General features: G+C 31.3%; 3 protein-coding genes and 1 long non-coding RNA gene across 4 annotated transcripts in view; all 4 read left to right on the top strand.

Moving 5' to 3' along the window:
* Positions 1-10,267, top strand: part of LOC127715191 (uncharacterized) — a 47,776-nt gene extending 37,509 nt beyond the window's left edge. The window contains exons 21-25 of the mRNA XM_052221230.1: positions 2,845-3,053; positions 4,217-4,357; positions 5,263-5,355; positions 6,869-7,027; positions 9,789-10,267. Coding sequence (XP_052077190.1) covers positions 2,845-3,053; positions 4,217-4,357; positions 5,263-5,355; positions 6,869-7,027; positions 9,789-9,932 — 746 coding nt within the window. The 3' untranslated portion in view covers positions 9,933-10,267. The remainder of the gene's footprint in view (positions 1-2,844; positions 3,054-4,216; positions 4,358-5,262; positions 5,356-6,868; positions 7,028-9,788) is intronic.
* Positions 10,268-10,286: 19 nt separating this feature from the next.
* Positions 10,287-13,799, top strand: LOC127715205 (uncharacterized). The gene is made up of 2 exons (XR_007988224.1): positions 10,287-10,397; positions 10,579-13,799. It is a non-coding gene; the product is annotated as an uncharacterized LOC127715205 (long non-coding RNA).
* Positions 13,800-18,100: 4,301 nt separating this feature from the next.
* LOC127715169 (uncharacterized) lies at positions 18,101-20,671 on the top strand. The gene is made up of 2 exons (XM_052221207.1): positions 18,101-18,280; positions 18,782-20,671. The coding sequence occupies exon 2, from the start codon at positions 18,785-18,787 to the stop codon at positions 20,456-20,458; it is 1,674 nt and encodes a 557-aa protein (XP_052077167.1). The 5' UTR covers positions 18,101-18,280; positions 18,782-18,784; the 3' UTR covers positions 20,459-20,671.
* Positions 20,672-25,037: 4,366 nt separating this feature from the next.
* LOC127715174 (uncharacterized) lies at positions 25,038-26,911 on the top strand. The gene has a single exon (XM_052221214.1). The coding sequence runs from the start codon at positions 25,196-25,198 to the stop codon at positions 26,684-26,686; it is 1,491 nt and encodes a 496-aa protein (XP_052077174.1). The 5' UTR covers positions 25,038-25,195; the 3' UTR covers positions 26,687-26,911.
* The last annotated feature ends 215 nt before the right edge of the window (positions 26,912-27,126 follow it).

Raw genomic sequence — 27,126 nt, 5'->3', positions numbered from 1 at the left:
AAGCTGTGTGTAAATACTTGCTAGTGAAAAACTGTATTTTTGTCAATTATGAAGTTTAATTTGGGCTAAATGGAATAATTTCTCACACCTGCGGTACAGTAAGTTGAAGTTACAGATAATGCATGTGTATTTTCTGACATAACTTTGTAGGGAAAAACAGAAATAATACAGAAAGCCCCCAAAAAGGGGGGATACTTTAAGTAAACACTCTTATTGAATGAGATGCTTTTTATAAGCACTGGTATTTAAAGTGCATTATAATTCTTAACTGTTCCTATTATTCTGCCACTGACATAATTAATAAGGGGTTTAAGGCCAGGTACAGTACTCACAAAGCATGTTTACACCCCTTAACAAGTCTGTTATTGGATTAAAATAGAGTCATTTGATTGCAGTTACTGCCCAAATCACAAATATAAGTTAGTGCAACTTTTTGAAATTTCAACAAGACTTGCAGTAAAATATTAGAATTTTATTTTTGCATTCATATCTTGTACACTGTATATTCATGTGTACCTTTGTATTCCAACTTTTGACAGATCTGATAGCATTCCATAGCAGTTATTAGCAGTTTAGAAAGCCATATTAGGATGTACAACTTAGCAGTTTCTATGAATATTCATTATTGATAGCTGTTATTATAGCAGTTCTCATGAATATTCAGAGAAGATAGCAGTTTTTGAGTATCTCATTCAAATTTTTCGTCAAAAATAACTGCTAAATAACTGTGAAGGCTAAATAAACTGCTAAGAAACTACTATGGAATGCTATTGGAATGCCTATATGCAAATTAACTATTGCCTTGAATTTGGCAACTGTGAATGCTAATGAACTGCTAAAGAACAGCTGTCGAGTAAGAACTGTGAATGCTAATAAACTGCTAAAGAACTGCTGTCCACTTTGACTTGGGCAATGCTATTTTAGCTCAACTTAATCAATTTAATCATGATTAAGACATCAAAGTGACATCACAAAGGATATAGTTTTGACCAAAAGATTCCTTATTTTATCATTCTTTTCATTTATAATTTGAATTGATATAAATAATGTCGTATGCCCTTATAATAAATATAGCTTAATTTTAAAATATAAAATATCTTTTAGGACTTTTTAAGGCCAAATAATGGCTCTCTTCTTTTGTATTTTATTTCAGATATTTTACATATTTCCGTTTCTATTAATAAGGATTAAGTTTCTTTGGTGTTAAATTATTTATATTAAATTGCAGAAGAAAATTACAAAAATATTTTGAGTTATTTCCCTTCATCAAGAAAAGGGGAGACAACTGTATATTGTTTATAAACAACAGCATGGCTTCAGGTGTGGAAAGCATTTTTACATGCTATTAGTATTAGTACAAGAACAATTTTCATATGAAGTTTTCATTCAATGTGATGATTAAATAATGACAGCAGTCAAGTTAGTAAAACACTATATTTTAAAACAGTCAATAGACATTTTTGAGAAGTAAACATATTTTTATTGAATGATTAATTTAATATTTGTGATTATATATACATGATATATGCAGGTGCAGATCCTAGTCCTATAATATATGCCTTGGCATTATATTTTCATTATTTAATGCTGATTTTTTCATTTTGTTTTTTTAAATGCGGGTGGCACATTTATAGTGAATAAAAAAGAAAAATAGCAAAATAAGTAAAAAGAAAATATTAGAAATTATAAAACAGAAATAGAAAATAATGCTGCCCCCCTATAACCCCCCCCCTAGATTTTTTTCTAGAAGTTTACATAAATTACAACCTATTTCACTGATGTATTTCTAATATCAATTATGTCAATTGATATTTATTTGCTTGTGCCAAGATAGGTCATTGAAAAAAAAAGTTTTAAAAATATGGACAACAAACTTTACATTGAAATGATTTTGATCAAATTCATAATCCACAATTTTTTTTGTACCTATAAATATTTTCTCTTTTATACCTTGTTTTGGTAGCGACGAAAGGGATACAATTTTAATTTGAAATATTGATTGATTAGTGATAAGTTGCTTTTCAGGTGTCTCATTTGCAATTATACCTGTCTATTGCTGACATTTACTTTGGATTCATTTATTTTCGTGGGTACCAATTTTCATTGATTGAGGAAAAAATGTGTTTATGTGGATATTTAATTTCAGTGTTTTACCAAAGTCTGCATTAACATGCCTTTTGACAATTTGTACTTTATCGAACATTGAAATTTGTAGTTCACCTGTACCCACTAAATCAACAAAAATCGGTATCCCACAAATAATAAGATAATAAGTGTAGAAGATGATGTTTTTGGTTATTTGTGTCCTTGATTTACTGTTCCCTCGTCTTCTTTTAGATGATGAGGAACACTTTTTCCTTCATTGCCAAATTAACAGTAATGTAAGACATTCCCTTATAAATGCAGTTAAAACCCATTATCCTAATTTTAACAAGCTTGACTCAAACTCTAAACTTAAAACTATTCTAGATCCCAATAAAGATATTTTGTCTAGTGTTGTAGACTATATAAAGCGATCTATGGAATTGCGAAAATAAGGTCCACATTGGTCAATTATTATATATATATATATATATTATTAATATCAACTTGACTTATGTTTAAAACATTTATCATGTATTATGTTTCTTGTCACTTGTGTATACAATGTACTATGTTTGCATTTTAACCCGCCAGGATTTCATGTTTTGCAATAAAGTTAAACTAAACTTTATTAATGATAAGATTAAACAAAAAAATGATGGTTGTTTGTAGTGGTAAATTTTATATAACTTAGAATTTTAGTAGATATTCAGATACATTATGAATGTTTAATTTAACCAAATAAATTCTGTATTTGATTAGAGAACAGAAAATTAGAAGGAAAGATTGCCATTGTAACTGGAGCTTCCAGTGGTATTGGTCGAGCCATTGCTGTAGTGCTATGTCAGGCTGGAGCCAAAGTAGCATTAGCGGCAAGAAGGATGGAGAGATTAGAGGAGATAAATAGAGAGATAACTGATCAGGAAGGCATCTGTATATGTGTCAAAACTGATGTCACAAAGAGGGAAGATGTAGGTACTTCAAAAGCAGAAATTCACAATTTTTTTTTTATGCCCCACTTAGGGGCATTATGTTTTTTGATCAGTGCATTAGTTCGTTTGTCCGTCTGTCCGTTTGTCTATAATCTGTCCTGCTTCAGGTTAAAGTTTTTGGTCAAGGTAGTTTTTGATGAAGTTGAAGTCCAATCAACTTGGAACTTAGTACACATGTTCCCTGTGATATGATCTTTCTAATTTGAATGCCAAATTAGAGTTTTGACCCAATTTCATGGTCCACTGAACTTAGAAAATGATGATGCATAGTTGGGGATCTGTGTACTCATAACATTCATAATGGACATATTCTTGTTTTATTTTTATTTATTTAGTGGATAGATATTATCATCTCAATTTGAACCCAAATTGAAATTTAATCTTCAAAGAAAATTACTATGACTCACAAGAATCCATGAAAACAAACCATCATAAAATGAAACTGACAGACAAAACTAGGAAATTTAAACCTGACAAAAATTAATGTTTCTAATAGAAAATTTCTACAGTACAATATATCAAAGTATATATGGGGAATTATGTCAATGAGACAGCAACCCGTGGACATAAAAAAAGGAAGACATCAATGTTCAATAATATTCTTCAACAAACTACCTCTATCTAAACAATAAGTCAAGCTCTAAATTGGAATTAAGACAAATTATTCTATATGTACATGTGGAATTGAAAATATAACCCTGCCACATTCTTTTTGTGCCTGTCCCAAGTCATGAGTGTGTTGTTCAGTGGTTGTCGTTAGTTCATGTCTGTCATACTTTTTTCATAAATTGTTTTGTTATAAATTAAGCCGTTAGTTTTCTCAATTGAACTGTTTCATATTTTTCATGTCGGGGTCTTTAATAGCCGACTATACGGTTTAGGTTTTTCTCATTGTTGAAGGCCGTACGGTGCCTATAATTGCTTACATTCACTTCATTTGAACTTTGGTGGATAGTTGTCTCATTAGCAATTATACCACGTTTTTCTTTTTTTTATACATAAGTTAACTTTTAAATTCATACTTAGAACAAATTCTGGAATTATTTAAACCTTAATTAAAGTATATTGAATATTTATGATTTTCTTTATTTCGTTATATCTTTTTTTTTCTGCAAGGATCATATTTTACTGCAATATTTCAGGTCAAAGAACTAGTGAAGCATACAGAATCAGTATTTGGTCCTGTAGATATCCTTGTTAACAATGCTGGTGTAATGTACTATACGATGATGAAGAATTTACATGAAGATGAATGGGAGAGACAGATTGACCTTAATTGTAAAGTAAATAGAAATATTTTGTGGAAAGTTTTTGTGTAGTCTGCTTGTAATCTGTCAACTGACTAATTTTCACGACTTTTACTAGTAGAAAAGTAACGAGAATATAAATCATCGCAAATATGTAAAATTGTGGTTATATCAATGGACAACACTTAGTTTAAGGAATATTTATAGTAATACTTGTTTGTTTTTTTGAAAAAGGCGAAAAATTATCAAGAGGGCAATAAAAATAAAAAAGATAGACTACTTTAGAACAATGTGACCAAAAAAAATAAGATAAAAAGATGAACTAATCATGATGATACACAGATGTTGAACAAGACGAACCCCACCAAAATACTGGTGAATACTCGTGCAGATGCTCCCGATGAATCAGCAGCTCCTACTCTGCTTGTCATACCCGTTGTGTTACTCCTGATATAATATAAAATTGAGAATGGAAATGGGGAAATGGGGAATATGTCAAAGAGAAAACAACCTGATAACAGCCGAAGGCCACCAATTGGTCTTCAACGCAGGGAGAAAATCCCGCACCGGGTGGTGGTCCTCACCTGTCTCCTAAATAAAAATATGTACTAGTTCAGTGAAAATGGACGTCATACTAAGCTCCAAAACATATACATGAACTAAAATTAAAAAACATACAAGACTAACAAAGGCCAGAGGCTCCTGACTTTGGACAAGCACAAAAACTGCTGAGTCATACTTAAAAAAAAAAGTGGTTAATATGCGTTGTATCTTTCAATACATATTTGTTGTAAAAATGAGGTAACTGCAGAATAGGTCCTTATATATATATATATACTTTATAATGTGTGTATAATTAAAATACTAATTCAGGACCTATTGGATCATAGAATTTAAGAATTTATTGAAGAATTTTTATTTTTTTTTATTTTTGTGTGTAGGGATTGACCAATTGTATTGGAGCTGTACTTGATGGAATGTTAAAACGAGGCTCTGGACATATAGTGAACATGTCTTCTGATGCAGGGAGAAAGGTAAATGGTCACTTATGTTTTATAATGAATGGGGTTTCAATAGGTCATGCTACACACACCAGTTTATGAATTATAACAAATGGGGTTTAAATAAAAATGTCAGGGTTTAAAATTCTTTAATATTAAATAGTTCAAAAAGTTCATCATGGAATTAAGTTCTTGTTTTTAAGTCCTGTAGCAGAGTGGGCATTCAGTTTAACCCATGTCCGTCTGTACGTCCTTCTGTTTTCTTCTTTGGATCTCCAATAAGACTTTCTCGGTTTTTAATGCCCCAGCTGCAGTGGAGGGGGCATTAAGTGTTACCATTGTCTGTATGTACATCCCAAAATTAGTTTGCTTCAACCAAATGTTAATACACACATACACAATGCTTATTACAACAAAACTCAGATCAAGTTAGAATTTAGGTTGCTTCCCTTTTATCTTCCTGAGTTATGTCTTTTTATAACATTATATGCAAGTCGGTGCATCATCTGTGTCCTATGGAATTATTCTCCATTTATTTATCAAGCTTCATGTGTGCTTGCATTACCATCTAATGCCCTTATGCATCCATTACTAAATAACTTCCTGTTTACTTAATACTGGTAGTAAAGGCATCATTAGTGAGGGTAGGAATACTTTATACTGTCAGGTGTCAAACAGTCATCTTAGGCTACTGTAAGCGTCAAACGGTCATTTTCGGCTACTGTTAGCGTCAAATTGGTTAAAATTTTATTGTGTTTAGTCAAAATATGCTATCTTATTTGTCAGAGGTCTCAAATAATTATCCTTTACCGTTATTTGTTTATGTAGAAATAAATACATGATTTTCTTAAGTCAAATAACATTTCCAGGGATTGCCAAAACACACACATAATGCATTGTATTTGGTGGAACAAGCAAAAAACACGTCATAAGTATCTTGATAATACTTCAAATAAACTTTTTCATTAAAAATAATATTATATCTTTGTGCAATAATATTGTTTAAATTAGAAGTCAGGATAAAATTTTCATCCCATTATTTTAAAGTTTTGGCACTTAGAGAAGCTAAAACATACTGTGGATCCATAAATAATTGTTTGATATCAGTTTTCGTGGGTGTATTTGAACCATAAATTCAAACGAATTACAAAATTTCTATCGGCTTTGTATGTAGAGATCAGCAAAACCACAAAATCAAATATCCAAGAAAATGAAAGGTTTCCTCAATTTACGAAAATTGAAACCCACAAAAATAAATAAATCCACAGTAGGTTTGGGATTGGGGAATCTTGATTAAATTACTGCTACATAGGGCTGAAACCATGGTAATAGAAAAGTGTTTGATTTAAAAAAAAAAACAACTACCGTATTTTCCAGAAAATAAAAGGCACCCCTAAATTATGTAAATAAGGCGCACAGCCGTTTTTTGTGGGAAGGAGTGTTTTTTTCCTTACATAAAACGCAACTGAATATAAGGCACACCCCGATGTAAAAGTATATGTGTTCTACTGACCTTATCCTGCGGTACATTTCTATTATTTTGCAGGGTTTCCCAGGACTAGCAGTATATTCTGGTACCAAGTTTTATGTGGAGGGATTATCTCAGGCTCTCAGACAGGAAGTATGTGGGTCTGGTGTCAGGGTAACATGTATACAGCCAGGAGATGTTAAAACAGAATTAATCTCTCACTCTACAGATAAAGAGGTAATATTTTGTAAACAAAAAAGGAAGTAGTATTAAAATTATATTCTTAGAATTGAGAATGGAAATGGGGAATGTGTCTAAGAGACAACAACTTGTTCAAAGAGCAGAAAACAGCCGAATGCCACCAAAGGGTCTTCAACGCAGTGAGAAAATCCTGCACCCGGAGGCGGGTTTCAGCTTGCCCCTAAACAAAAATGTGTACTAGTTCAGTGAAAATGGACATCATACTAAACTCCAAAACATATAAATGAATAAAGATTAAAAATCATACAAGACTAACAAAGGCAAGAGGCTCCTGACTTGGGGACAGGCGCAAAAATGCGGCAGGGTTAAAGTCATATGAAACTTCAAATACAAAAAATTATGCATATGTTTTTTATAACTAAATGGCTAGTTTTTATTATAAAACTTATGTACATATACTTTTTTTCAAGAAAATTTTATAATTTGTCCAAATTTAGAAGAAATTTTACTTTTTTTATTTGTTTGCTTCCAGTTAACAATTCACTGATATGTTTTCCGTATGCAGTGAACTCAGCTTAACCTTCCTCGTAAAAATCCAGTGATCGCAATACGCATGGATTTGTCATTGAAATTAACTATTATGATCTTATTGTACATGTTAAACACATGCTCAATATCCATGCTTCTTTGTTGATTGTTTACTAAGGTGACAATCGGCAAACTACGGCTTCAAAACACGACAATTAATTAGTTGCCATATTTTCACATCATAACAGACCAAGAGAAATTTTATTTTGACGATTATATGATATGGATGTATAAAAAATGATAAAATCGTGCACAGAAGACTAAGTTTATGATATATACATGCATTGGTTCAAGAATTGGATAGACATTATTTTTCACCAGTCACTCGTTTCATATGACTTTAAACATTTTTAGTGAAATCTCAACTTCGCTGTTTAGATATTTTTCATTGAACTTTCATATTTAATTCTTCCTATCTGTTTTCTTATGTTTTATAGATTGACCTTTATTTTTGTTCATTAATTTTCCATCTTGCATGAGTTCTGGCTTGATCTTTAAAAAACTTCAGACAGGATCAGAGACAAAGCTTGATAAAAATTAAGCAGAGTAAAATATTAGATTCTACTTTCAAAATTAATTTTTGTTACATTTACACATTGCTATTACTGTTGATAGTACATTGAAATTGAACAATGATTCCTGCAATCATTAATGATCTAGCATATTTGAGAATATCTGATGTAGGATGATACTTTTATGCCCCATTTAAGGGCATGAGGTTTTTCGGTCTGTGTTTCCATTCGTTTGTCTGTTCGTTTGTTCATTTGTCCTTCTGTTTGTCTGTTCATTTGTCCTTCTGTTTGTCTGTTCATTCATCCTTCTGGCCCACTTCAGAATAAATGTTAAATTTTTTGGTCAAGGTAGTTTTTGATGAAGTTGAAGTCCAATCAACTTGAAACTTCGTACACATGTTGACTATGATATGATCTTTCTAATTTTAATGCCAAATTAAAGTTTTGACCCCAATTTCACAGTCCACTGAGTATAGAAAGTGCGAGTGGGGCATCCATATACTATGGACACATTCTTGTTAGAATGTATAATACATGAAAAAGATAAAAGACATTCCCTGAAATACTGGACAGTTCTTATCAACTTTTAAACCAAAGTTCGCCAGTTAACAATTGTTCAAACAAAGAAAAACAAAAATGAACATCATATGGTCGAGGAAGCTTGACTTAGTACACAAGATTTTCAATGAAAAATTTGGTATAACATTTGTATATTGTTGAGAATTCTTCACAAAAAAGGTCCAAGACTAGAATAATTTCTCCAGTGTTAATTTTTCTCTCAACCAGAAGGATTAGCTTATTATCTTTTAAAAGGTTTTTGGATTATGTATATTTTATAGGGGGTCCAATTGTTCTCAATAGTCCATTTATAGTAACTATTTTATACATATGTAACACTCAGAAATGTGTCCTTCTCCCTAAACGTGTTCGATTCCCCCCAAACGTGTCTATATAACGTCGCTGAACTCCAAATCATGTCTAGTTGTAAAAGGGCCCTAAAGCATGTCATTTTTATTAACGCCAAATCATGTCCATTTTTATAAAAACGCCCAAACATGTCCAATCTCATAAACGTGTCCATATGAAGCCTAACTTTTTCCATTCTCTGAAAGCTCAAGTGTGTCCTTATTATAAAAATGTCAAAAAGTGTCCCCTTTTATTTGGTTATTGCTCTTTCATTGATGTATACTCCTTTTACTATTTTATTGCAAATTGAAATATAGTCCTTTAGGTATTTATCAAACTAACAGTATAATCCATGCTAAAGTGGGGCCTCCTTTTGGTTGTGCGAGGTGTTAAAGTATGCAGCAATGTTAGGTAATAATGTTGATATTGAATCAGATATATCCTGTATAGGTAGAATGTCCACTATCTGCACATCAAAATCCTCTTTCAGGGTGTCGTCGATGGTATGCAGCAAGGCAACCATTTTAGTCCCTATACATATACCCTTATTATCTAGTGGCAGTTAGAATTTCCCCAACTTTAATTTCATACGGCCTCTATTATATAAAGGGGAATAAAAGATTGGTTTACTGAAGTCCAGTAAAAATTAAGTCGTCTTTCTCCGCTTCCAATTATTATTATAAAATTTCGAGTCCCGAATAGTGTAAATTCCTGATAATTTTTAAGGATACATTTGGGAGGATCAGACATGTTTGAGAGTGTTACATATATGTCATACATTTTTTTCACAGGCACAAGAAAAATATGATGGGAGTTCATCCTGTAAAATCCTGGAACCAACAGACATTGCCAATGCAGTATTATATGCAGTGACACAACCAGAATATGTAGGTGTAAATGAAATATTGGTGGAACCTAGAGAGGCACCTGCTTGATAAACAATCAAGTATTTAAGGACAATTGTGCATTATTCCAACTTTGGAAAACTCAGGAAAAGCATTAAATTAAAAATTTGTGTCAAAAAAGTAACTTTGAAATGGTTGAATTATTTGTATTCATTTGACAAGATAAGGTGAATTCAGGTGAATGTGTTTGAATTTTAACAATATGACCTGTGTTAGATAGAGAGGCAATTGAATATCAATACATCTGTTAACTTATTTTGGGTTGGAAAAAATCTCTATACAAAGTCTGTAACTGTTTGAAAATTGAGTTGATATAAGAACCTTAAGGAACAGACCATAATTCATCTTTTATTTCATATTTAAATGTTCTACACATACATGTGCTGCAACTTATATTATAAGTTATTATTTGTATGTTGGAAATGTAAAACATTAATGAGGAACATTGGTGAAGATTATCCCCACTTAATTACAGGTGGCGCTGTGGTAGATCAGGTCCAACAACATCTGTTTGTATGATAAGAAAGTCAGCATGCATTCATAGGCATGATACACATACATGTGCTGCAACTTATATTATAAGTTATTATTTGTATGTTGGAAATGTAAAACATTAATGAGGAACATTGGTGAAGATTATCCCCACTTAATTACAGGTGGCACTGTGGTAGATCAGGTCCTACAACATCTGTTTGTATGATAAGGAAGTCTGCATGCATTCATAGGCATGATACACATACATGTGTATGCTGATAATTTAGTCTTAATAAAGATATTTTGTTTTAATTTTTATACTTATAACTATTCCAAATATTTTAATGATACAATATAATGTCAAAAGTTTTGTAATTGAACACTGCCTGAACTAAGAAAAACAATTGAAATTAAGAGGTGCAGATGTAACAAGAAGACAATTAAGAGAGTTGATTGAAGGATAGGTTTAAAATATATTTATAAATATAAATATAAATGCATTTTTATCATGTCTTTCTTCATTAAAAACAAATGGAATATAGAGAAGTTTTTAGAAACATGTATTCATTACTGAATATTTAATTAAATATATTTACAAAAATATTCAAATTATAATGAATTTTTCGTTTTGGTTTTCATTGCAATTAATTTCATAAATTTATTAATTAATTAGATTTTGTAATTAGAATTAAAACTATATACATCTATATGACAAATTATAAACCAAATCTAGCTTAAAAAAAAATTGATGGGTTTTTCCACAAAAAAACTATAAAAAAAATATCTCTCAGGACTCTTAGTTAAGAATATTTGACAGAAAGCAAAATTTGGAAATGACTTTATACATTTTACATCAAAACCAACAGAGGTAAATCTGGACCCAAAGCAAAAAATACTAGGTACTACAGTTAAGCAGTTGTACAACAGTATATCTGAAATACTTGCGACTGGGAATCAAAATGACTTATTGTTTGTCAATTCAAAGTGTTATACTTAAGCGAAAAGAAAAATCTCAAACAAAGTTGATGTTTTGTGCAAAAATAGAGACCTCTTTATTATTGTGTCCAATTGTGACTGTGCTGCTGGTATAGTCACAACAGCTCATAGTAAACTTTGTATAAATGCAGTTCGTTTTGGTATGACAGTTTGTTTTTTTCAAGGAGTTGAGGACAGAGAAAACTTGCTCACAACATTTGCTTCTCCAGGTGGATTAACAGAAAAAAATATAGTATCAGTAATCAAATGCCCATATACATTCCAAAATGAACTGTTCACACCTAAATCTGTTCCTTACTTGTCTGAGGTAAATGGGGAGTAAGTGTTGAGCTAAAAAACATCATTATACTTTCAACTACAATGAAAAATGTTTTGATCTAGAAAACAAGCATGTGATATTTTTGTGTACATATTTAAGATCAGAAATTAATATCAAAGAAATTAAAAATGTGTAGCTGAAATGAAAGATGTTTAAACGTTTTTATTAGATTGATATTTAAAACAAGCAGATCATATTTTTTAATTATTGTTTTGGAATATGAATACTTTTCATTCACCAAAACTTGTTATTGATGTTTTATCACTCATAAAAAGAAACATCATAGAAAACTACACTTCTTTTGTTAGGTGTCCATTCTTTGTGTGTTTTATCCTTTGGATTTCGTTTTATTGCAATTGCCCATTTCATTTTTGTCGAGCCTTCGACTTTAGTCGAAAAAGCGAGACATAGCGATCCTACATCCCGTCGGCTTCGTTGTCGGCGTCCACAAATATTCACTCTGTGGTTAAAGTTTTTGAAATTTTAATAACTTTCTTAAACTATCCTGGATTTCTACCAAACTTGGACAGAAGCTTGTTTATGATCATAAGATAGTATCCAGAAGTAAATTTTGTAAAAATAAAATTCTTGTTTTTCCATATTTTACCTGTAAATGGACTTAGTTTTTCTGCTGGGAAACATTACATTCACTTTGTGGTTAAAGTTTTTAAAATTTTAATAACTTTCTTAAACTATCCTAAATTTGTACCAAACTTGGACAGAAGCTTGTTTATGATCATAAGATAGTATCCAGAAGTAAATTTGTTAAAAAATAAATTTCATTTTTTCTGTACTTTGCTTATAAATGGACTTAGTTTTTCCGCCCAGGAAACAATACATTCACTCTGTGGTTAAAGTTTTTAAAATTTTAATAACTTTCTTAAACTATCCTGGATTTGTACCAAACTTTGACAGAAGCTTGTTTATGATCAAAAGCTAGTATCTAGAAGGAAATTTTGTTAAAATTTTGTACCTGTTTATCCGTATTTTACTTATAAATGGACTTCCAGTTAACATTAAATACAGTCTGCAGTTAGAGTTTTTAAAACATTTATTAGATTCATAAACTATCCTGGATTTATACCAAACTTTGACAGAAGCTTCTTACAATCAAAAGATAGTATCTAAAGGAATATTTTTATTGATTTTTTTCCCCATTTTTGTTGAGCCTGCGATTAACAGCAAAAGTAGGAGAGACAATGGGTTCCTCGAAACCCTTACAAATTTTTTAACTTCCCATTTTTAATATGGGAACACATGTATATCCACCTCTATTAGAACATGCAGGTTCACAACAAAATGGCATTTAAGGGAATAAAAACTTATTATTTTAACTTGTAAACAAGTAATCAACACACTGTAATTCTAAATATATAGGTTATAGATATGAGATGCTGTGTGTGTTGGACCTGATCTACAGCACTGCCACCTGTATTATCATTAAAGGGGAATATTTGATCAATGTTCCTCATTGCAATCTAAAGCTGTAAAATAAAAATTATGATTATATGCAAAATGAGATTTTTTTAAGAAGACAGAAATCCTGAATTATTTTAGCAGCAGTCTGTGTTTAAACTATGTTCTATAAAAGAGGGACGAAAGATAACAGAGGAACAGTCAAACTCACAGATCGAAAACAAACTGACAACGCCATAGCCAAAAATAAAAAGACAAACAGACAAATAATAGTACAGATGACACAACATAGAAAACTAAAGACTAAGCAACACAAACCCCACCAAAAACTAAAAACTATAAATGCAATACCAAAAATAAAATTATTTGAAAATTTTGAGACAAACTTTCTTGAATTAACTGATATACTCTAACCTACTTATTTTTCACCCAAACATATTGTTTGTTGTATTTAGCCCTCTCTAATGGACTTTTAATAATTTATTTTTTTACAATTTCTAATATTGATGGAAATGTTTTAAGAAATTTAATTAATCAATAGAACAGAATTAGAGACAAGGAGTAAGCCTCCTTCATTTACTATAGCTACTATGTAGCAAATACCTTTGGATTTAATGACCTTGTTTGTTATGCAAGTAATACCAAGTCTTTCAAACTTTATTATGGTTATAGAATAAAATGTTTGTACTATATTTTCTTCTTGTTATCTTGATGGCCTTATATTTCTGATTCATGCATCTATTTTCACATGTTCTTATTATTCCACCCTGAGATAAATTAAAATGATTTACATTCTGATTGTATTTCCTCATCTGTTTCATCAGATCAGTTCCACCCTCAGAGAAAGATATAATGTTCATATTCTGATTGTATTACTTCAGATATTTCTCCAGATCAGTTGTGTACTGTAAACCAACTAATTTTGGGAAGTGATTTATTTCCATGACTCTCCTGAGTAGAAGAGAAAAGCGAATTTAAATCTTACCTTATATATATGCTAAACTTTGGTCTACCCTTATATAATTACATGGAGAACAAGAATGTGTCCATAGTACACGGATGCCCCAACCGCATTATTATTTTCTATGTTCAGTGGACCGTGAAATTGGGGTCAAAACTCTAATTTGGCATTAAAATTAGAAAGATCATATCATAGGGAACATGTGTACTAAGTTTCAAGTTGATTGAACTTCAACTTCATCAAAAACTACCTTAACCAAAAACTTTAACCTGAAGTGGGACAAATGATCGGACGAAAGAACGGACGAATGGACGAACAGACCAGAAAACATAATGCCCATAAATGGGGCATAAAAATAGAAAATTACGAAAACATATCGCTAAGAAATAGGCTTGGAAGGACTTTACACGAAATAAAGAATTCACGGTAAAATGTTTGTTAACCCATTGTAATGTAAAAGGTAAACAGTCCTAAAACATACTGATTAAATTTTTTATGGTTTTATCTTGATTTTGTTTTATACCAATTTCTTATTATTTAAATGATATTGCCTTATGAAAAAATTTCCTATGTTACTTTTTAGTTTTGACATTGATTTTTTTTATAACTTTTCATGAAGAGAATGAATATAATAACACAAGTGGTTTATTCTGTGTTCATTATTATTCGTTGATACCATTTTTTGTTGATTTCATTGGTACATTTGGTGGGGGGATGGGGGTGTCTTCCTATATGAAGGTACACACAGACATGCCGTTTGGAACTAGTCCTTTTTTAGATACTTCAAATATATCAATGGGTTGCAATTCACATAGAATTGTTTGTAAAATATTAATGAGACAATTATTATCATTTTTGATTAGATTTTTGTATAGATGCAGTTTATTGTTTTTAACCAAAATACAGATGTCAAAAATTGTACTTGTAATAACTGAGGAAGATGTAATTTCAATCGTTTGAAGGAATTGAATTAGGTGAAAATTAATTTCTTCTAGTTGTCTACCCATAGACCATTATTTGTTTTCCTGCGCCTCATGGGATATAACCATTCAGCACGACATAGCGGACTCGACTAGACGTGTTTCATATTTAAAATTTTTATCTTGCTTGTGTGAATTTATTTGATGTTATATTTAATGTTTTGATTTCAGTACTATTCATAAATTACTGACTATATTTTGTCGACATGGTATTATGTATCATAATGTGCAATTAAAATCAGCACATGGTATGGTTGTGAGGGTATTCAATTTGAAACTTAAGTTTGGTTTTTATTAGCGCTATGATTATGATGCTGTGGTTATGTGTACAGAGTTGGGTAGTCTATGGGCGTTATTAATTGTAGAAGAAATAGGAATTGGTTATGATTTTGTCATGAAATATGTATTTATGGGTCTTATTATTCAAAAGACTGTTTTTAATATATATGTATGGATGGGGTGTGTCTTTGAAATCCCAGCTGCACATCAGTACCCAAAATTTAACGTGTTGAAAAAAGACTAAAATTTAATAAAGCAGAGAAAATACCAGAGGGCAATCACACTTAATTCCAAATAAAAAAACTATCATCAACATGGGGAAAAAAACCCCAAAAAACCCAACACAAAAAAGATACCAAAAACTAGCATCAACAAGGGCAAAAAACAAAACAAATCTAAACACAATAAACTTGATAAAAATACGGAAAAATAGCATCATTATGGACAAAAGAAAAATGCTAGCAACGTAACTAAATGGAAAAAAGAAAACAAAACCTTAAACACAAGAAAGAAATGAAAAACAATCATCATTATGGGCAAAATAAGTATATTAGCAACAACATAGGCAAAAAAAAAAAACCAAACAAGCAACAACATGGCCAAAAGAAGAAAAAAAAACCAAACACAAACCGTTCATAAAGTGTCTTCAATAGTACACAACCCTACACTCAAAAGTATTGATTATAACATGAAGTATACGGTTGAGATTTTATTTTACAAAAGTGCATAAATAACATATACTTTTTCCCAACAACTATCTTCTCTTTTTAAAACCAGCTTTAACCAAACATTGGGTGAATGATCCTTAGAGGATTTCGCATTATGTTTGTCTTTTGAACAGTCATTTAACAAACCTAACCATCACATCTAAAAACAGAACACAAGGGTAAATGCAGTAATTGTATTATTCTTGAAAACTATATTAGAAAGAGAAAATCTAACAAGGCAAAATATTCTCCAGATTTCACGATCCTGTTTGTAAAAAACAATTTCAAATGATTCGTTATTGTTATAAGTAGTAATTGGCTTTAAATGACATGTTTTTGTCTTTTAACATATAAAATTATACTAGAGTCGAAACTATTAATGGCAATATGATATTTCAAAAAATATCAATTTAATCATAATCATCGGATGACCTACCTGCGCTTTTATTACAACCCATAGGGGAATGCCTCTGCTGGTGATGTTTCATTCCGAGGGTATCAACACCAAGTGGATTTTGTCCGTCTTAATGTTCTTCAACGTCGTATTTGATTAGGCCTTCCAACTTCGAGTGCTACTAATGAAACTTATGTACACTAACCAGATTATTAACCTAGTATCTTTGATGATATCCAATTGGCATCAATCAATTCAATCAATCAATCAATGAACCAATGATGAGTTTAATTAAGTAAGAGTTAGCGCTATATTTTTTCAAACATTGTTGTCAACAGCAAATTTTGATAAAATAACAAGTACTTAACATGATAAATCATTTATATTCTATGTTATATCCTAGCATTATAACTTGATCAGTGTAATATAGTTTATTTTTGCTGAAAAAGCGATACACTGTTACCTCCCACTCAATCAATCATTCACACTTTAGTTCTCCTGTAAACCAGTTGGGCACAGACCCTTATTTATGCTTCAGAAGCTATGAAATATTATTTCGTAAGAATTTAGTTTTTTTTCGATCTGAAGTCAGTATGTTTATGAAGACGTATTTATGATAGGCTATTGCCTTGTTATTTCGTTCCCTTATCATCCTTGCATTTCAGTATCATTATGTATAATTGTATTAGCATCTAAACTCTTCATTTTCAAAAAGAAATACTGAATGCTTTAGATGTGCTACATAAGTTTTCCGAAAAGGGGATTTTTTTAGGAGAATACAGTAATGTTACAGTATATGACAGCTTATCAAATTGTTATTCTATATCACTGCAAAGCATAAAATATATAGTGTATGCACACGGTTAAAAGGTAAATTTTCCCCTAAGAATAATTCAACATAATAATGTTTGAGAAAACGACGAGGAACACGAGGAAACCCCTTCATAAGCTGGTGAGAACTTCAGGATGGTAAGGATATATGTACATTTTGACTTCTGAAACGCAGCTCTGTCGCACTACAGAGTAAAAAGTAAAATAAATAAAAATACTGAACAAGGAAAATTCAAAACGGAAAGTCCCTAATCCAATGGCAAAATCAAAAGCTTAAACGCATTAAACGTTTTATAGCTAGCGAAACCTTTCACTTGTATGACAGTCGCATACAATTCCATTATATTGACAACAATGTGTGAACAAAACAAACAGACTTAATAATTAAAAATGTCCAAAAAGGGCTATAGCAGTCAATATAGTGCTATAATCTTAATCACTTAAGAGAATTGTAATTTCTAGAATGTCCTGCATGTATTTTTTTCATAATCATTGGTTTGCTCATCTTTTTTTTCAATATAACGGGAGGTTTAGCTAGACATTAACCCAGGTTTGACCTTCGGTTTTCTTTCAAAATTGCCTTTACCAAGTTAGCAATATGACAGTTTTTTTTCCATTCGTTCCGTTAGTTGATGTAGTCAAGCGTTTGATTTTGTCAAGTTTTATGGACATTTCTCTTTAAATTGACCTTGGAGTGCTTGGGTTTTTGCTGATACTTTTTTTAGACCAAAAACCGAAAGAAACGTTTTTATCAAAAAGATAAACATCTGTCGATGAAGTCACATCCTTTTCACTTAAGTCCAAAGGCTTCCTTGTGAACTAATGCAGGACCAGGTTAACTGCTCTCTTGTACATATCGATCCTTACAAATGCGTTACATGTAATTATTGAAATATTACTGCGATAACTTGTATGCACCTTTTCATCGCCAGTTTTAGATTGAACCTACAACATTCGTGAAATAGTTTGTGAGACGTAAATCATAGTTCATGCAGTGTTTTACAAGTTTGTTTTTGTTAATGTAAGTATATTTCACATAATAATTGCATGGTTTGAAAATACTTTTCATCTATTTATAAAACGGCAAACTTAGATTTCCTGTTAATAGTTAACAATTCTAACATTTACTGTTCTTATCCTGCGATTTCATTAAAAATATCGACATTACAAGAGCGAAATTCTCAAGAAGGGCACCACAGTGAACTAAATCAAGTACTACAGTCCAGCGGCGGATTTATGGGTCATGGTTCTTGGGCCCCCCTTTCGTGGGAAAAATTTGGTTGATTATATAGAGAATCACTGAAGCATGACGATAGCGGGCCCCTCTTAGGCAGTTAGTGTATACTGCCTTGCTCAAAATAAGTGTTTAAGCAGGTGAAACAAACTACCAGATAATTCCTGTGTTTTTACAAACTAAGATACATTAATGATATTAATCAATTCTTCCAATGTATATTTTGAAAAAAAAGCACTTGTTGGGTTCTTAAATTTTTAATTGACCTTCATTTTTATTTGCATTTAGGCTATGGAGTCCGTAGCAAAGTTTCTAAATGCCGCCATAGTTCTACCATTCACAGCTGGAGACGCATCTGAAAACCAAATCAACAGTGATTATATACGACCCCACGATGGTAGTATCAGTGGAGTGATTCTTATTTCAAGCGTCTTGGTGATTGTTTTTCTTGCTATGTTTAGAATTAGATTGGTGGATTCAAAAGTAAACAAGACTATACCATATTTAACATTACGTTCATATCTGTGTGTCACAATTGTCCTAGCTATAGTTGTTTTTATTTCTCATTTCATCATATATCGAGTTAAGCGTGTAAAACTCATAACTTTACCTTTAACATGCTTTCTAAAAGTCGGCGCTATTACTAAATTGAAACTTGGATTTTTATGGATTTTTACGTTTGGAGGTTTTGTGTATGCCTTGATAAAAGTGATCAGAGTTCCTTGCAAAGCGAATACACTAAAGGACTATAAGAGTGTCGGGTGTATAGACAAAAACTTCACGTACTACAAAGACTACGAAGAGGCAAATATTACTTTTCATTGCCTTCAAATTTCATTTTATTTCATCCAGTCTTGTTTTATACATTTCTTCATTCGATCCTGCTTCAGGAGTTCATGGAAGATTTATTATAGCTTTGTATTTATAGTTCTTGCAAACATATCACAATGGGCGCATTATTTTGCTGATATATACAAAGACTCAAACACAAGAGGCTACAAATTGTTTTGTCCTATGAGTAATTATTCAATTGAAAACTGCTACTGGGAAACTATTTTGAAAGAAATAGAACCATACCTAAGACCAGTTCAAATGGAGTATTTTCTGTTATCGATGGTTCTGATTGCTGAACTTTGGCCATCCAAGAAAACTTACTCAAATGAAATTAATTTGATTGAAGCAGATATCGCAAATGAATACACACCATTTGAATCCTCCACGCGTGGATTACTTAAAAAGCCTATGTGTTTGTCAAGTCGTGTACGAACTTGTATGTTCGTTACTTTGGTAGTTTTATTTTTTCTGCCTTGTTATATCTTCAGTTACTTAGCATTATTAAAAAGCGAGAAGAAGGACAAGTACGTCAATGTAACAATGAAAAATGTCAATGTGTTTTATGATATATTCATATCATTGATTGAGAAAATGTTATTGATTATGAATTTTTATATGATTTCACAATCGTCATATTTAAGACCCGTTAAACGAAAAGAAGGCTTCCATTTTCATCATAATATGTTAATTGCAAGTTTCTTAGGTTCCATTGGATATTTATCATTAGTAATGATATCGTGCATACATGCAGGACAAGAACATCTGTTAATCGCCCAGAAATTTCTAACAATGATAAAACTCTACTTTCAAGTTGTTTGCATTCTTCAATTACATAATTATGAAAAATGTCAACGAGGCGTTGGCGAATACATTTATCTTGCACTATCGATTCTGAATCTTTGTTCTTGGATTGATGGCAGTATTTTTGGAGGTATTTCCATATATGATGAAGAAATTTTAAAAGTGGTATATGATATCACAACACAGAGACTAATAACTAACGTTTTATTTCCCTTTTTAATCTTCTTTCGATTTGAATCCTTTATTATATATTATGGGATTTTCCGTCAAACCTCAGTTAAAGACACTCTATTAAAAAGCCCTGATCATTTACTATTCGATGAGCTGTAAACGTTCACGCGCAATACATTTCATGGAACAAAGTTTTCCTATGTGATATAGTGACGTAACAGGAAAAATATTATCAGTTATCAGTTTCCCTATGTATCCACATGAAATATAACCAATTGGTAAAATTGTTGTCAGTTTGTTATCTTTTCTTTTAAATGTTAAGTTTTTGTCAGATAAGTTATTGTTATTATTATTAATAAATGATGAATCATACATTTTCCGTTTTTATTTATGTACCATTTTGTTGAGGAAGGGTAACTTTGAGGAAGATTATTGATTGACTTTTGGTTGCTTAAAGTCCAGTGGCAAATATTTCATGCATGTTCAGGACGAGAACAATTCAACAATAAATACAATACGTAGGTCATGTATTAAAGGTCGTTGGGGATGAAGCTTTGACGAACAATACTGATCGAATATGTTGAAAAAAGTGCATGACTATTGATTATGCAGTGCATATGTAGTAACCAGAAGATCATTTAATATTACAGTAATTTTGTGTCTTGTGGATATGTATTGAAACAATATTTTTCCCTAACCACGGAATCATACCATTTCGCGCTAATGTAAATGTTATCATGTTTATATATAGCTTGCTATTAAAGTACAGCTGTTTGTGTTTCCTTACCATAGCCTTAGTTATTATTAATACTTTAACTAAGTCTTGAGATAAGTCTTCAGTTTAATAAGAAAAGATATTTGGCGGTTGTACACACGACGACACGTAAACGCAAAAAAAACCATGATTACAGGATCAGTACTAGTGCTAAATGTAGAAATTACTATGAATGAGCTTATGTCATCCAGGCGTGTGTCAAAATGATCTGTAAACTATATGACTATATATTCGATTGATTGATAGTTAGTGTTCAAACACTAGTTTCAGGACTATTTGCTGGCAGGTTTTATTGAGGAAGACGGATTGCCCGGAGAGAACAACCGACCTTCGGCAGGAAAACAAACCGGTAATTCTAGATAATAAAGGTTTAAATCGAATGCACCTGCAACGTGCAGGGTTCGAACTAACAATCTCTGTGCTGCTATAAAAATGTTAATCATTTTATTACTTTGTTTTATAGATTTCCAACTTTAAAAACACATCAAACGTTCTTAAAAACAAGCATCAAATCAAAAATGGATCAAAATAACTATTAGGTTGATACCCACTGCAACAATGGTTACCTACACTAGTAAAATAATTAGCAGCTTTGGTTATGGCAAATAATTAAAACTCTTTGACAAACTGTTTGAGGCAAGCATACACACTGTGAAGCTGACAAAGTGAAGCCAAAATATAAGATAAATCCTACTATTTATCAGTTAAATATATTGTTGGTATACCGATGTTCAGATATATCTCACAAGTCCAAGCATTGAACACATAAAATGGAGGTGAAAAATGTTGAATCCATTTAAAGTAAGAAACAGGAAATTATGAACATAGACATCAATAAATATGTTTGGTCTATGACTGAATTCAACTGTCACTGCGCTAACCAATTACACATGTTACATGTAATGTGAACATGATAGATAAACATCTGTATCTGCTGTTCTTTTATTGTCTAAACTGTTAAATAATCAGTCAAACTATCAATTAGTTACCCTTCCGGAGCACCTAAGATCACCCCCAGTTTTTGGTGGGGTTCGTGTTGCTTAGTCTTTAGTTTTCTATGTTGTGTCATCTGTACTATTATTTGTCTGTTTGTCTTTTTATTTTTGGCCATGACGTTGTCAGTTTGTTTTCGATCTATGAGTTTGACTGTCCCTCTGGTATCTTTCGTCCCTCTTTTCCGACAGACTACAGCGAAAAAAAAAGTTTTTTATTAAGAAATGTGTTCTTTAAAACCAGACGTAATTTAAAAATTTTATTTGACCCTCCGCCGAGTAACTTTGTCATTAAAAAATATATCAAAGATGAACAAGGCGTTCAATCATTAAACCTCTGATGATAAGAATAACATTTTCATTTCGTATAATTTCCAAAACTATTTCCAAGTTAATTTGAAAAACTGAATATCTTCAGAAATATTTATAAACCTGCAGTAATTGAGTTTTACAAGTCATTGATATACACCATTTTAAAACTAGGTGTTGCAATTTTAAAATATCTGTATTAAATTTTCAACGACTGTTACAACTTCACAAAGTTATAACAAACACTCAACAACGCTGAAAACATCGTACAACACAATCTATGACTGCTTCAACGTCTCAAACATTGACAAAAATAATTTTCAGCTGTCGAAATATTTTTACATAAAACAACTTCTTAAGCATTAAAAAATACTGTAACAAAATTATCAAAGATACCTGTCTTATAATTTTTACGCAAAACGCGAAACAAATTGGTTTTGACTATGACAACACCATTACACACTGTATCTGTTCTTACATGACTATGATAGAATATTTTGCTATCATTACTGTTATTGATTCAAGGACAAACAAATCTATGCTCTACCAAAACTTTAATCACTTCAGTAAACCGTGAAATAGTGGCATGTGTATTTAGCGTAAATGCTTGTAGTGTGATAAATTTTGGTATTTGACGTACTTTCGTTTCTAAATTAAAAGAATTCTCATTTGACCCATGATTTCTTCATCTAATGTCCGTAGTAACTTTTCTCTTTTTCAGAATGTTTAAAATGATTGACAGTTCATCAAAATCAACAAATTATGTTCTGTTCTCCCGAATTACATAGAATTCCTTTACGATAATGCGTCAATATGTCCTATGAATATCAGTTTCAGATTCAAATTCATCCTGGTCACGGAATCAATTCGCTAAAAGATTGGAACTATAAACATGCATACAAAAACAGAGGCGTCTAGCATTAAAATCGAGAAATTCATGAGGGGATACATTACCTACTTTAAAATGATTGTGAAAATTTAAGATAGTTAACTATCAATTCTTGGTCTCATCAACTTGAATCGATATATGATAGATCTATGCATGGCAATCATACCACATTACTTTGTGTATGTCTAGTACAAGTCATAACTCATATTATCATTGAACATATTTGAAACATGACATGTAGGACATTAATCGTCCATCCATTACACTTTTTGTTCTCATCTCAATTAAAAGAGTTTGTGTCTTGCTACATCATCTAAGATATTGCAATTTGTTTTGTGTTCCTGTCCCAAGCAAAACCAGTAAGTGAGAGAAAATAAGATTAAACAGTTAAGTAAGGACATTTGTTTTGTTACAATATATGTTTTACATACAGCGAAAATCTCAGCAGAGATGGTCCTTAAACGTTTGTCAATATCAGAACACCAAATAAAATTGTTCTTGATAATTTGTCATCTGGTGATGATAATACTAATAAACATGCAAACATAGATAAACTTTGCTACAATTTAATGTCATTAGATTCTGAAATAACCTGTTATTTGACTGAATTTGGATGGAATTTGTCTCAACATTCTAAAAAGAATGAATAAGATTTTACTCTGTTTCAACATTTTCTTATCGTTAATTCTGAATTCTTCCGAACAAATTCTTTATATCCTAATTTTTCCCAACAGATTATTAGCATTCTGAATGTGTCTTAACAGGTTTTTATTATCGTGATTTGTCTCAACATATTCTTAACGTTCGAAACTAAAAATTTGGTTTTGGGGACTAACATTTATTTTCATTTAAAAAAAACCCCAAAACACCCCAATATTTGTTTTAATGACGTAAGTCAACTTTGTAAATAATTTCTATCTTTTCTATTGATAGAAACAAAGTTTTATCCATGAATAAGTTCAATTAATATAAAAGGATGAAGTCTCTTGAGAAAGTTAAGTCTTCTACACGCAACCATATCTATTGTAAAAATTTCCTTGTATATCATATACAGGACAAGATAAAGTGTTACTGAAAGTTGCAGATCTTTAATTGATGTGTATCATGTAGTTGGTGTTACTATTACAAGAACTCGATAGGACTTTTCATTATTTGTTTTATAAATTGAACTTAGAACATTAGTGAAGCGGATTGAGTGAATTAGTTCTTGTAGTACCGTATTTGATACATGTTAATTTCGTCTGCGAATGTAAGTATATCTTCATCTATATCAATAACCCCAGTAAGCATGGTTTGAAATTAATCGACCTATAAAAATCAAAAGCCAAGTGTTTCTTCAGCTTCAATTTGATACTGTAAATGTATTGATTTTCATCCTGCAATTTCTTTCTTTCAATTGAAGTTGACATTAGAATCAGTTCGCGAGGACACTACAACGAACTATTGCGTTACAGTAATAATAGGTCTGCTTTTTTTTTTTGGCAAATTTGCTATGTAATAGAAGGTACTAGGATACAATATTTGTACACTATAGAGTTTTTTACGTACCTTTATATCTGTAGAAAAATGGCTTCGTCCGCTTTTATTCTATTTTTATATTGTAATTAGAATTTCAGCATTTGGACCAAGCTCCACATACAACTCCTGGGTTAACACAAAACAGATATGTTCTATATACATAATTCTACAGAGTTTCATTAATGAAAATTTTGTTTTGTTGGATTGTTTTCTCATTTAGGTTTAACAACGTGTCTATTTGAATTTTAGCAATGGAGTGCGTAGCAAAGATTGTAAATGCCGCCATTGTTCTACCATTCACAGCTGGAGACGCATCTAATAACCAACACACAAGTACTTATATACGACCTCACGATGGAAGTATCAGCGGAATAATTATTCTGTCAAGCGTCTTGGTGATAGCGTTTCTTGCAATGTTTGGAATAAGATTGGTGGATTCAGAAGTAAACAAGACCAAACCATATTTTACAATGCATTCATATCTGTATGTCACAATCATCCTATCTATAATTGTTTTTATAGCGCATTTCATTATACATAGAGTTAATCGGGAAGAACGTTCCAGAAAAGCTGACGCCATAGCCAAATTGAAACTTGGATTTTTATGGATTTTTACAATTGGAAGTATTTTGTATGCCCTGGCAAAAATAATCAGAATTCCATGCAAAATGAAAATTGTAAATGAATATAGAAGCAGTGGGTGTATAGACAAAAATATAACTTACTACAATGGATATGAAGAGGCAAACATCAGTTTTCATTGCACTCAAATTTTGTTTTATATTCTCCAGTCTTCATTTATCCATTTTTTCATTCGTTGCTGCTTTAGAAATTCATGGAGGATCTATTATAGCCTTGTATTGATAGTCCTGGCAAACATTTCCCAATGGGCGCATTATTTTTCTGGTGTATACAAAGACAAAGATAAAAGAATCTATAACCTAAATTGTTCTATTAGCAACTATTCAATTGACAGCTGCTACGGGGAAACAATTTTGATAAAGATAGAGCCATACCTAACACCAGTTGAAATGGAGTATTTCCTTTTATCGATGATTTTTATTGCTGAACTTTGGCCATCCAATAACAGTAACACACATGAAGTAAATGTGCTTGAATCGGATCTCGCCAATGAATATACACCCTTTGAATCCTCCACGAATAGATTAACAAGAGTGGCTATGTGTTGGTCAAATAGTGTTCGAACCACTCTGTGCGTTGGTTGTGTAGTTATATTATATTTGCCTTGTTATATTTTTGGATACTTTGCATTAGCAGAGAGCGAGAAGAAGGCAAAATCCGTCAATGTAACAATGGAAACTGCAGATATACTGTATGCTATATTTATTTCATTGATTAAGACAACGTTATTGATTTCATGTTTTTATATGATTTCCCATTCGTCATATTTTAGACCTTTCAAACGAAAAGGAGGCCTCCATTTTCATCATAAGATGATAATTGCTAGTTTCCTTGGTTCCGTTGGATATTTATCATTATTAATTTTTTCAAGCATACATGGTGAAAAAGCAAATTTGTTAATCGCCCAAAAAATTCTCACAATAATAGAACTGTACTTTCAATTAATTTGTATTCTTCAATTAAACAACTATGAAAAATATCAGCGAGGCGTTGGCGAGTTTATTTATCTTGCACTGTCAATATTCAATCTTTGCGATTGGGTTGATGACAGTTTTTTTGGAGCTGTTTCCATATATGATAAGGAAGTTTTACAACATGTATATGATATCACCACTCAGAATCTCATTACTAATTTTTTGTGTCCCTTTTTAATCTTCTTTAGATTTGAAACTTTCGTTTTTATGTATGGTATTTTTCGCCAAACCTCGTCTAATAACAGTTTTATAGAGAGCACTGAACATTTACTATTTGATGAGATTTGAATTTACAAATAAAAAATACACTTTTTATAAAAATTCGTGTGATATAATCATGAATGCTTACTGATTTAAAAGTAAGTGGGAATGTATTCTCAACAGTTTATTGTGAACTAACATATGTAACATGATATTTTCTCTACAAGGAAGATAGTTGGACCTAAATATTTACATTTATTATGTTCTGTTTTGTCATGTTGGTCATTATTTTTAATAAATGTTGTAATGTAAGTTCTATCTTTCTATCTTTATATATATATATAGAAATGTCCTGTCATTATTTTTTTTCATCAGAAAACAGGAAAACATAAGTCACGATCATGTCACTTTTATTTTTAGCATGTTACTAAAAAAAACGAAACAATGCAATTGTTAAGATCTTTTGAGGAGGATATACAGTTGTTTGGGAAGTCACATCTTATGCACTTAAAACACACATTTGAAAA

Source organism: Mytilus californianus, unplaced genomic scaffold (genome assembly GCF_021869535.1).
Source record: "Mytilus californianus isolate M0D057914Y unplaced genomic scaffold, xbMytCali1.0.p SCAF_9, whole genome shotgun sequence".
Taxonomy (NCBI): Eukaryota; Metazoa; Mollusca; class Bivalvia; order Mytilida; family Mytilidae; genus Mytilus; species Mytilus californianus.
The sequence above is the reverse complement of the archived record's forward strand: the minus strand, read 5'-3'. Positions and strand labels throughout refer to the sequence as shown.